Source organism: Ambystoma mexicanum, chromosome 3p (genome assembly GCF_040938575.1).
Source record: "Ambystoma mexicanum isolate Mex_15411 chromosome 3p, UKY_AmexF1_1, whole genome shotgun sequence".
NCBI classification, from domain to species: Eukaryota; Metazoa; Chordata; class Amphibia; order Caudata; family Ambystomatidae; genus Ambystoma; species Ambystoma mexicanum.
Window position 1 is genome coordinate 876,266,404 of NC_090925.1, and position 12,873 is coordinate 876,279,276.

General features: G+C 46.6%; 1 protein-coding gene across 1 annotated transcript in view; it reads left to right on the plus strand.

Annotated features, from left to right (window-relative positions):
* LOC138581046 (coronin-1A-like) overlaps positions 1–12,873 on the plus strand; it is a 170,789-nt gene that overhangs the window by 108,439 nt on the left and 49,477 nt on the right. The window contains exons 5-6 of the mRNA XM_069652073.1: positions 8,445–8,626; positions 9,186–9,305. Coding sequence (XP_069508174.1) covers positions 8,445–8,626; positions 9,186–9,305 — 302 coding nt within the window. The remainder of the gene's footprint in view (positions 1–8,444; positions 8,627–9,185; positions 9,306–12,873) is intronic.

A 12,873-nucleotide genomic window follows, 5' to 3' on the forward strand; every position in this document is an offset into this window, starting at 1 on the left:
GAAGCCAGTTTATTTCTCATTTTTGGAAAAAGTGTTGTCAACTGGCACAAATCGACATAAGACTCTCGACCAGCCACCACCCACAGACCGATGGTCGGACGGAGAGAACGAACCAGACCCTTGAACAATATCTACGATGTATGTTGCACCAATCGGAGGGTAATTGGAAGGACATTTTATGGGTGGCTGAATATGCATACAATAACTCGATACACTCTGGAACTGGTCAGAGCCCCTTTTATACCCCATATGGACATCACCCTCGTACTTCAGACTTGGACTCACCTCTGAGCCTTGAAATGCCCGCAAAGGACCATTTGCATTCTACGATTACTCAAGCCTTCAAGGATGCAACTGCACATTTGCAACATGCGAAAGGGAAATACAAAAAGAATGCGTATCTGCATCGAAGAGAGGCGCCTCCATACCAAATAGGGGATCAAGTATGGTTGGCTACCAAACACCTATCACTCAAGGGGCCTCAAACTTTTAATCCAAGGTATTTAGGCCCTTACTCGATCAAAGCTATAATCAACCCAGTGGCAGTCAAGCTCGATCTACCAGCTAACATGCGGATTCACCCCGTTTTTCATGTGTCACTTTTGAAACCAGTGCACCCAGGAACCAGATTAACAAAGCCACCAGAACCGATTCAGATAGATGGGGAGCCTGAATTCGAGGTGAAGAACATTTTGGATTCTAAGATCTCAAAATCAAAACTTTTCTATCTAATTGATTGGAAAGGGTACGGGCCTCAGGAAAGGTCTTGGGAACCCAGTGATCACGTACATGCACCTCGGCTGGTAAAAAGGTTCCATCGGAATTTCCCAAACAAACCGAAACCTCCAGAAGGAACGACCTTGGGAGGGGCCTTGGGGGGGAGTGCTGTCATGATGCGTACCCCCGGAGCACCAGGCCAGGCCCAGCACCACCGGAAGCAGGCATCATGCCCTCGGGTAAAAGCCCAGCGGCCCCTTATAGGGGCTCTTTGGACTCAGTCCTGGCGCCTTTGGCACCAGGCTCATGTTGGACATCAGTCCTGGCGCCATAGGCGCCAGGCTCATAAAGGGAGGTGTTTTGTGCACTTACCTGATGCAGACCATGCTGCACGCTTCAGGCCTCCCTGAGACCTGAAAGGGACTGTTTTTTCATAGGGACTATTTTTCCACTCGGGCGTGGCCAGGGAAGGATACATAACTAGTTGGGGAAGGATACATACCTGGGACTTCTTTGGAGGCTATTTAAGCCACGCCCAGACAGCAGCTCATGCTTCGCGTTGTTCTGCTTCCTGCAGCTTAACGCTCACCGTGTCTGCTCCTGCTCCTGGACTCCAGCCACACCCGCCTCGAACCTGGAAGACCTGCAAGGAAGGAAGAGAAGAGAAAGGTGAAAACCAAGGACTATTTCAAACTTCTTACCTGCATCCGGAATCTTCTGCCAGCATCCCTGAAGAAAGACTTCCATTTAAAAGCATTGCGTTGCTCGCTGCAGCGCCACGCTTCACTCACCTGTCCTCGAGACATCTCCCGGCTCCATCGCGGCTGTCAGCATCGGACGCCACATCTCTGCACCTAGGGGAGAGAGGAAGAAACAAAAGGTGAGCAGAAGGAACACAGAAGGAAAGCCTGATTAACAGCCATAATACTTACCGGCCTTTCTTCCACATTTCGGGTCAGCGCCGCCCCGTTGGCAGGTACCGTACCCCGGCCCCTATGGGGAAAGGACAAGAGACATTTCTGGGGAATGATAAGGACATTTAGAGGGATCGCCCTCATCACTACTCACCTCGGCAGTTTAACCCCTCGACGCATCGCCTTCATTCTGTACCTGAAATAAAGGACAGATCACAGGTTAGAAAGACAACATAAAGGGGGCCTCACTTGAACTTTGAACTTTCATACTTACGGCGCATCGCTCAGGAAAGTCAAGTGGATTTTGCCAGCGCCATTCTGAAAACCAGTGAAGTAACTGGACGAACGCGCGCCCCTGCACCAGAAGCAGGATGGAGAGTTCATCCTTCCAAACCATAAGGTGAGCTTAAACCGGGGTTTGGAGGAAGTTAGAGAGGAACGAAGGGGGAAAGGGGGGAGCTACCACACTATTCTCCAGACTGTTAATCCCCTTTCTCATCTGCAGAAGGATATTCCTACGGGCCAGGCAAGCACGATTTGGAGGTCCTGTCCAATCGGTGTTCCGGGTCCTGCGCATCACGCTAGAAGAGGCCGCAGTAATCCAGACTAGACCAGCGCCCCCGTGGGAACCAGGTGAGCGTTACAATAAGCCTTTACTTATTGCTGAAAAGCTTCTTAAAGAACCTGATTGCTGCTGATTCTTTCTGCAAATTCCTTGAAGGAATCCTTCCGTGCTTTTCTAAAATAAACCTTATTACATATAAGATTAGGCTTTGAATTCTGTTAGTTTTGTCTTGCCTCCTTAAACAACTATTTACACATTGGTTGTGAGCAACAAATGTTTTACTGAAAATTCTAGGCTCAGGAAGTCCTTTTCTTCACGCTTAACAGTAGCAAATATATCTTCACCTTTACTTTCAATTGCACATGACCTCACGCTACATTTTCAGTGAATGTCCAAATAAAATTTTGAATCCGTACCTAGATAGAGCTCTCTCCATGCGGTCTATAGGTTCAAGAAGCTCAAAATATTGCCCGAAACACTGTGCTCGTAACCAAACTTATTTTTCACCTCCAAAACCGGTTTCTGTGTATTACGTGTGTTACTCGTGCACATATTGGAAGGTCCTTTCCCCAAAGGGCCTTCAACGATGAAGCTCTTTCTCTCTTTGCTCACATGTGAAATACAACACCAACCCCCTTGCACGCTTTAATCTGTACTAGTGAAGACTCACTCGCGCATGGAATTAGTAACTTGTGCTGACTCTCTCATGCGCATAGAATTGGTATAGTTGATACTTGTGCAAATTATAAGCAGTTTGCAGTTTGAATTTAAATGTTCATTCTACTTGCAGTTCATTACTTTGTGAAATCTTCAACTACTTTGCCTACTATGCAAAACACAGCAACTAGATATACATCAGATTCACCAAGTCTTTTTTAAGTTCTAACTTTCTCATCAGTCATTTAACTGTTTACAACACTTATCTCAATCTTCCTGCTGAAGACTCTGATTTTCCACTTTATTCTCAGCTCTTTCTGAACCCTCTGGAAACAACCTTTTGGTTTTCTTGGGTTTTCTTCTGTGGTTTATTACTGGAGCTCTAACTGCTTTGACCTGCTCCGGTTGTAAGCTGGATGAAAGGCAGTTTAGAATTGTTTGCAAGATTCCAAACAACCTCACAGGTACCAAACAGCCAATCAGCGCTGAATATCACTTCCTCCATCTTGAGGTGGGATCACTCAAGACTCCTACAAAGGCATGTTTAGGAATAGAACTTGTAAAGTTACACCCAGACCCCAACAGCAGCCTCAGTTAGCCACACATCAGCTGCGTCTCACCCCTGCCTTAACCACCCTGACCCTACTTCTGGCCAAAAAGCTATAGGAGAGCCCGACACTGCTTTACCATGAGACAGGCACTATGTAACTTCTGTATCATGCTGGGTTAGTTGAGATGGATTGTTTGGGGCTAGAAATGCATTGCACTTCGATAGACTGTTAGGGGCAGGACATGTATCACACCCAGATGGATTGTTTAAGGGTGAGGAGTGTGTTGCACTGGGAAGGATTGCGGGGGATGGGAGATGCGTCACACATGGATGGACTGTTGGAGACGAGAAGTGTATCGCACTTGGATGGAGTGTTGAGGGCGGCAAGTGTGTCTCACGTGGATGGACGGTTAGGGGCGGGAGTTATATCGCACTTAGATGGACTGCAGCGGGGAGAAATACGTTGCACCCGGAATGGCTGGGGGCAGAATCCATGCTGCACTTGGATGGAAAGTTGGGCACAGGGAATGTGTCTCTCCTGGATAAATTGCTCGGGTGGTAAATGCATCGCACTAGACTTAACAGTTGGTGTTGGGAAATGTATTGTGTTTAGATGGAATGTTTGGTGTGGGAAATGTATTGCCACTAAATAACCATACTAAAAACACACCTTTCTACATCTGCACCCTCAAACTCTGAACTAAACAACCTCTACTGCACCACAAACCACATGCACTGCACACCACTCTAGATGAAAACAAACCAATCACACCTGAACACCACATAATGGATACCAACTGAAAACACACCAACGCTCAGTGACCGGTTTCTCCGAACTGAAGCTGCCAACAGCACATCAAGGCTCTCTTGCTCAACTCCCTCTCAATCCCACTAACAAACACAGCAACCCTCCTCCTATCGCAAATCGGCTAGTTTGCAAGGAGACAATGCAATTGGCAAGAGTGCACAGTACAAGACCCATTAACATTAACATTATGTGTAGAGCTTTGGATAAAAGTGCTATATAAATTAAAATAAAGCCATCAAAAATACATAAATGAAACAGAGAGCTACTTGAGCACTGATTGGGTTGTGAAGCTTTGTTTCTGGCTGTGGGAATCTGGGAGACTCAGAGGCAGGAGATCTGCCCTTTTGTATGGGATAGGTTGGCATGGTTGAGGCGGGAGTTGCCAAGGTGAGTCATCCAAGGGAAAATTCGATGCTTTTCAAAGTGGAGTTACTCCCATGGATGCTCTCCATGTCTAGGAGGGCACTATAAAGGCAGCTTAATTTCCATCCGATTACCGTGCCAATAGGAAAGGGGGCACAGACTGGTGGGCATGCTGCTGAATAGAATGCAAGTACTGCTCAACACCAGCCCTGGGAATTTCCAATATAGCAGGGTGAAAAGGAATGCTAGTCAAGCTACTGCTTGTAGACATTTATTTAAAAAAAAGGGCTGTGGGAAAGAGGGGTCATCTCCAGCCTCGGAGTTACAACACTGTAAGGGTGGCAAACTTTCAATAGCCCCACATGGTAGCAAACTGGAAACGAAATAAGAGATCTGTCACTTGGCTGGCTGTCTAAATGAGAGCACGGTGCAGGCAGGTGTCGCATGTATAGAAAGGAGAGTGCGGTGTATGTCAGAAACACTGCATGACAGTCTGTGCTTCCATCGTTGGCAAAGCAGCCTGTCAGGAACCTATGTCATTCTCACAGTATTAGGAGGCTCTGAAAGGTGTGCCTGTCTGTGGCAGAGCCAATAAGTAGGTGACTGACCTTTCAATGACGCTGGTCTACCAGGGAATATCCTAATTTCCCAGTAGCCCATTTCACCTCTGGCTGTGCCTGTACCTGTATGGCAAACCCATTTCCAATTACCAGTCCACTCAAAAGCACTGCGTTTCAAAAATTGAAGTCACTGATGGATGGAGGAAGGGAATGAAGGATGTCAAACCACGTAGAGAGAAAGATATCATGTAATCCTAACCACTTCGCCCCTTGGCATTCACCAAATGGCACTCCCTATGATGAATAAAGTATGTGGCAGAGGTGAGCACCATCTTTACAATAAATAGCCTACAGGTGGGGGCGTGGAAATTGGAGCATGAGGGTATGAAGGGATGTGGTGACATTTTGATTGCAAATATGTCTCAAACACAAGATACATCTTGGGATAACTCCTTTGGAAATGTGCAATGTATAAGTGTTTGTCAACCAAAGGTGACAAGGATTCCTGACAACATGACACTCCTTAATCTCATTAAAAATGACTGAAAAACATCAACATAAAAAACAGCTAAACTCCCCTGAGCCCAACAGGCCATCCATCTGATGAAAGCCTGCTCCACACCTCCCATAGAGAAAAGGAGGCTGGTTCTTTGCAGTGCAAGAGGACTTGCAATGAACTGGTTTACATGTTACCATCTTCCAGAGAGTAACTAGCTCTTTTTAACTATTTTTGGTGCTCTATGTTGTGCTGCATGCCGCTTCAGATTTCCAATGGGCAGGGGCAGGGGAGTAGAGAGGTGGAGTGACAATCAAGATTACCACCAGGTAAGGGAGGGGGTAGAATGAGGGTTGGGAGTGCAGCCATTCCAGAGGATGCTTTCCTGAATAAGTGCAAGAGAGGTCTTTGCTGAAAAAACCCTCCTGATGTGGGAGGTTCTCTATCCATCTGTCCGACATGGGGAGAAGCAGGATGTGCCAGTTGGGCCACCAGCTCCTGCCCCCGAAGGGCAAAAGATGGGTGTGCTTTAGGAAGAAAGTGCCAGGGGTCTCTATCTTACCAGCAGCATTTGAGGTGTAGGTGTAGCAATCCAGCGGGATCCCCTCTCCTATAAAGAATACCTGGTAATATGGTAGGATCCCACCATGATCATTTCATGGTGGGGAAAGTTGAGCCATTCACAGCCACATTGACCATAGATTGTTTCAGAGTCGCTCTTGTAAAGCCATCAAGAAGGAGAGGGTGCGTTGTGCTTTCCTGAAAAGGAGGTGGTTCTCCAGTAGTCTGTGCTTGGAAGCAACTGCTTTCAGATCTAGGGGGCAATACCACCTTGCAGTTCCCTGAAGGAGACCGGTGTAAGCTCTGCTAAGGTTTCTAGATGGAATGCAACACTTAGTCCCTCTGCACTAAAGCGCCGAATATCATTCACTCCTTCTCTTTCAAATAGGAAGCACGTTTTGGGGATTGAGCTCATAGAGCTGTGCTTTAAAAGTCCAGCATTCATTCAGTGATGGGAAGATGTACAGTGTAGTCCCCCATCAGTGGTTGCTCCAGTGGAGCGGACAAAACCAAGTGGTGCCAGTGAGCAGCCTACAACAGGCACACCAAGGTCATTATTTCTGATGGGAACATGTTGAGTGTAGTCCCCCATCAGTGATTGCTCCAGTGGAGTGGACAAAACCAAGTGGTGTCTGCGAGCGGCCTACAGCAGGCACACCAAGGTCATTATTTCTGATGGGAACATGTTGAGTGTAGGCCCCCATCAGCGATTGCTCCAGTAGAGTGGACAAAACCAAGTGGTGCCAGTGAGCGGCCTACAACAGGCACACCAAGGTCATTATTTCTGATGGGAAGATGTTCAGTGTAGTCCCCCATCAGTGATTGCTCCAGTGGAGTGGACAAAACCAAGTGGTGTCTGCGAGCGGCCTACAGCAGGCACACCAAGGTCATTATTTCTGATGGGAAGATGTTCAGTGTAGGCAGCCATCAGTGATTGCTCCAATGGAGTGGACAAAACCAAGTGGTGCCAGGCGAGTGGCCTACAGCAGGCACACCAAGGTCATTATTTCTGATGGGAAGATGTTCAGTGTAGGCAGCCATCAGTGATTGCTCCAATGGAGTGGACAAAACCAAGTGGTGCCAGGCGAGTGGCCTACAGCAGGCACACCAAGGTCATTATTTCTGATGGGAAGATGTTCAGTGTAGTCAGCCATAAGTGATTGCTCCATTGGAGTGGACAAAACCAAGTTGTGTCCGCGAGCGGCCTACAACAGGCACACCAAGGTCATTATTTCTGATGGGAACATGTTGAGTGTAGGCCCCCATCAGCGATTGCTCCAGTAGAGTGGACAAAACCAAGTGGTGCCAGTGAGCGGCCTACAACAGGCACACCAAGGTCATTATTTCTGATGGGAAGATGTTCAGTGTAGTCCCCCATCAGTGATTGCTCCAGTGGAGTGGACAAAACCAAGTGGTGTCTGCGAGCGGCCTACAGCAGGCACACCAAGGTCATTATTTCTGATGGGAAGATGTTCAGTGTAGGCAGCCATCAGTGATTGCTCCAATGGAGTGGACAAAACCAAGTGGTGCCAGGCGAGTGGCCTACAGCAGGCACACCAAGGTCATTATTTCTGATGGGAAGATGTTCAGTGTAGGCAGCCATCAGTGATTGCTCCAATGGAGTGGACAAAACCAAGTGGTGCCAGGCGAGTGGCCTACAGCAGGCACACCAAGGTCATTATTTCTGATGGGAAGATGTTCAGTGTAGTCAGCCATAAGTGATTGCTCCATTGGAGTGGACAAAACCAAGTTGTGTCCGCGAGCGGCCTACAACAGGCACATCAAGGTCATCAGTTCTGGTTACTGTGAAATGCGTTCTTCCATATGAAATACGATTGGAAGTAGCGCTATATTCCTTACACCTCTTTGTTCTGGGCTATCCAGGCTAGGAGTCCTACGACTATGGAATATAATTTGACCCAAAAGCACATGGAATTAGAGCTATGGAGCATGATATAGTAACGATAAAGTAGAAAGGTTTGATACTTGGTTTGCAACATTTCAAATGTTAGTACAGAAAACTCTCTCCTAAAGTAGGCGCTATTGTGGACATGGTGATGAGCAAGTGGCTGGGCATTCCAGACCAGAATGGCACACCGGGAAATACAAGTCATAGAGTGATATTGGCATCCTGCCAATGAGTGCTCTGGTTGGCAAGGCTCGGCTCCAAGAGCGGACCCCTGATAGAGGGCCCTCTCACGATGAGTCAGGGGTCCATGTGCTAACCAGCTGTGACTGCCTCCTTCTCCACAGGCTGCGATAACGTGCTCATCATCTGGAACGTGGGTAAGGGCGAGGCGGTGATCACCTTGGACGAGACGCACCCCGACATGATCTACAGCGCATCCTGGAACTATGACGGGAGCCTCCTGTGTACTTCCTGCAAGGACAAGAAGATCCGAGTGATCGACCCACGTCAGAACAAGATTGTGGCGGTGAGCATAATTTAAGGATCGGAATCAAAGAGGGCTTGGGGGGGGATAAGCAGTAACCGGTGTAGGCCACTTCTTCTGAACACATGTAGCAAGTATTACAGACACAGGCCTGTTCTGAGAGCAGCACTGCAGGGTCTCCTTTTTAGGGTATTCAGTGATTTTATCGCTGCAGAAAATACGGATTTATTAGTTACTTTTTTGCGCTGTATATGTGGGAGGTGGGTTAGGGTAGTAATTTATTTAATGGGGAGTATAGAGGGCCGCGATATTTTTGCTGCGGTAAAATCACATTGAACCCTGATGCACTAGTAACAGGTGGGATTAGCTGGTCAAAAGAGTGGCAAACCATCTTAATTTAGTCACAACTCACCCATTTCAAATTAAAAATATCCAGCATGTGAGATCAGCGGAACTCATGGCCGAAGGCGTGGCAGAAGTGTTTTGCAGGGTGGGTTGGAGAAAGTTGGACATCTGACAAATGGACATCTGACAAACCTACAACAAACCTTTGTTTTTCTTGGAATGTCATATGTACTTTCTCTTTCACCCTATCTCTCAGGAAAAAGATAAGCCGCACGAAGGCAGTCGGCCGGTGCGTACCATCTTTGTCTCCGACGGCAAGATCTTCAGCACAGGCTTCAGCCGGATGAGTGAGCGGCAGGTGGCTCTTTGGGACCCGGTGAGATTTCAAAAGGCTTCTTATTGGATTGAAGGGGGAGAATATGTTTCTGATTTCCCTTCACTCAAAGAGTGTTCCTCATTAATGAGCTCTTTGTTACCAATCACCTAGAAGAGGCACGCGATCAAAGACGTTACTATACCTGCAGCTTGGAACCTGTTCTAAAGTCACCCGGATGACCTGTATTGTACATCATTCTGTATTGGGACAAGAAATGGCTTTTGGTTTTGTGAATCTAGCCATCAACCATGAGCATGTCTGGCTTATGATGGTTCATTGACGCTCGACCAAAAGCCCACCGTGATCTAGACATCCCTGAAACCCTTGGTTTGTTATTTTTCACTCTTCTGTTAAGGGTCCCTGATGTACCACTAAGAATGCTTCTGTAGTCTCATCAGCGTCACAGGGAGGTCTTCATACAAATCTGTAAATTATCATGGTACAGAACTACTGTTACTGGTAATTAACGTATTGCTTTTTGCCGCATAATCAGTTATAGATTCACATTCTGTGCAGAGTCTTCGAAGTGACAATGATACCCTGCAATGCATAGAAGAGTGTTACCCTGTGATAGTATGAAACACATTCCTAAACCACCTGTCCTACCAAAGAATCTAGTCTTATTTGCAAATCACTATATTAGTGCTCGCAACAAGTGTACATCAATTTAGATTGCTTCATGTCAACATTAGTACATCCTATGCATGTAATGGTCTGGCTGTTGAAGATTTTGGTGCTTACAGGCACCCCAGTGGTTTGATTGATTTGACATTTCCTCAAGGCTGCAGGAAGAAATATTGGGTGTGTTTGCCAAACCATTGTCACTTTGTGCCTGCATAGATAGCTCTTCTGTTGACGAGGTCTGAAACTCCCTTATTCATTATGAGCACATATAAAAAACTGCCTTTCATTCAAGTTCTTTAATGACATATGTGTGCTAACTCATTGACAAATAAGAACCATGTCGAGATCCGGACTTGGTATGATAGTGTGCGATAGTGGTGTGTTTTATAAAGTTAGTCGGCGTCTTGGATAAATAGCTGCTAGGGAGAGAGGCTAAGTAGGAGGATTTTAGTAGAAAGAGTGAAAGACCCAATAGCTTTCTTAAAAGCAGAGTGATGCAAGAATTGTGTAAGCAGTGCAACAAAGAGCTCTATGTAAATAGACCTCTTCTTAAAGGTCTCAAGAGAAAAAGACCGATTTACATTCACCGATTTTGTTTTGATTGGAAAACGGGCATTGTAAAGGTCTTTTTATCTTGAGACCTTTAAAATGTGGTTTCCATTTTTTTTTTATATTCAGGGGGTTTCACCCCCCCCAAACCTACCATTGTTCCTCCATGCCCCCCACACTTTGCCCCCCACTCCACCAAACCAAAACAGATACATACACTCAACACACACACCAACACACACGCACACACGAACCCCCATCTCTCAGCGCCAGCCCCCACCCTGCACTTCCCCAAACCAAAACACATAAGTACACAAAACACACACACCAACACACACGCACCCACACACTTACCTGTTCTCCTGGTCTTGCGCTTCGGGTCCCAACCTGCCTGTCAGCCCCTGCGCGACAGTTCGATTTAGAAAGACCGCTCCTTCCGTTCACGGGGCGGTCTTTCTACATCGGTCTTTTAATGAAAAGATCTTTAAAAAAAATATTTTCACTTAGGACCCGATAAGGAGTTCCATAATGTGGGAGCTAGAAATGAAGAAGCCTAATTACCTTTCTGTGTGTGATGGAAAGTGAGGCCACTGTGTAGAGTTTTGCAACTCAAAGCACAGGACCACAGATGTAGGGGATCAGTTTATTTTGGATAAATTGAGGTGCAACCATGATAAAGGCCTGATGAGCGATACATAGGTCCTTGAAGGAGTGATAGAAAACTCAGTGAAATGTGTGTGGATCTATATGTGCCTATGATCAGTCTAGCAGCTGTATTCTGCCTTTAAAACCATACCATGGTGACAAAACCACTACAGATACGTTCCAGTCTTATTCTTTGGGCTCTACGGCATGAATCCGGAAGTCTGGGAGCCTTCGGATGTGCAGGTTCACCATCAATTTAGCACGGGGCATCTTGGGACCGGAAGGTGATACCCGAGTTGGCGTAGCTCACAAGCGTTCAGCAATAACGTGTAGACTGCTACGTCTCTTATCGTAGATTTAGCAATCAAAACTGTGTTTACTCATTCTAGTGAAACACATTGATTTTATTTTATTTGCATTTTTAAAGCACTCACACAGCCGGGGGCATCGAGGCGCTGTTACAGGAATATGACTTTGTTGGATATTTATAACACGCTTAATACCCAGAGGTTTCTAAGCGCGGACCCGGGGATCAAACCTGTGTTGCTTCGTGTCCTCTTATTTCCAGGCCAAGCACATTGCCGCTGAACTATCCTCCCGGGATCGCTGTTGTACTTCTGAAAGTGTCATGCCAGTGCTGCTAAATATGAATTTAATTTTAGCAGATTGTTTGTAATTCCACAACATACTTTTCGTCACCCCATCACACTGGATGGTGATAAGGGTGTGATGTGTTAATAGACACTGTACAACATGAACGGGTTTCCTTAGTGCCAGTCTCTCTTTTATAAGGAAACGCATGTGAGAAACTGTTGCTTACGTGCCCATTTCCGGCGATGCATACATGTATGTTACATACCGTGTGGCCTCGCAGCTGCCCAGCAGAAAGTATACATAAGATGTCTTATAATGCGGATGTTGCCAACTTCAGCTTCAATTATGCACCCAATGGCTGGCAGGCCCATCTGGAACGAACCCATCAACACCAGTTATTAAACATGGAGTAGGGTGGTGTCTGAAAATGAGACCGTTTAGCAGATTACGTTTGGTGCTTTATAACGTGGACATTTCTAAGTGCAGACCCAGGGATCGAACCTGTGTTGCTCCGTGCTATCTTGCTTTCAAGGCGAGCGCGTTGCCCCTGAGCTATCCTCCCGAGACGGACAGAAACCGTATAGAAGGGCTCCTAACATTCATAAAAGCCTTGAAGATTCGACCTACCCGATGCAAACCTGTCATATCTACATACAGTCTGTTGCTAGTTTTGAATAATGAAACTCTGAAACTGCATCAGACTAATGTGTGATTTGCTGAACCTCGGCTGATAACCGATTGGAGCGCTGACCTATGCCACCATGTGTTTTAGTTGGCTTTGAAATGACTTCATATCATACTTAAAATTGTAAGTGGTGTTGTCTCTCTGGAGGCTCTATTTGCCTGGACCCAATATCATACATATGTATTAATATATATTAATATATAACTGTTGAGTCGTAAGGCGCGCACTGCGGACGGTCTCGCTTTGCGGCACCCAATGGAAGGCAGGTCATTCTCAGTCCTTGGTAATTCAGCTCCGGTAAGTGCAATGGGTGGTGGGATCAGGGGAAGTGCATGACAGCAGCAGGAGAGGGGACCCAGGAGAAGCCCGGCAAGTAAATGACCGATAGGACAGTGACAAGGGAGATGGTGGGGATCCAGCCCAATGGATGGGAAGGGGGCAGAATGCAGATGGCGGTCTGCTTAATGTGCT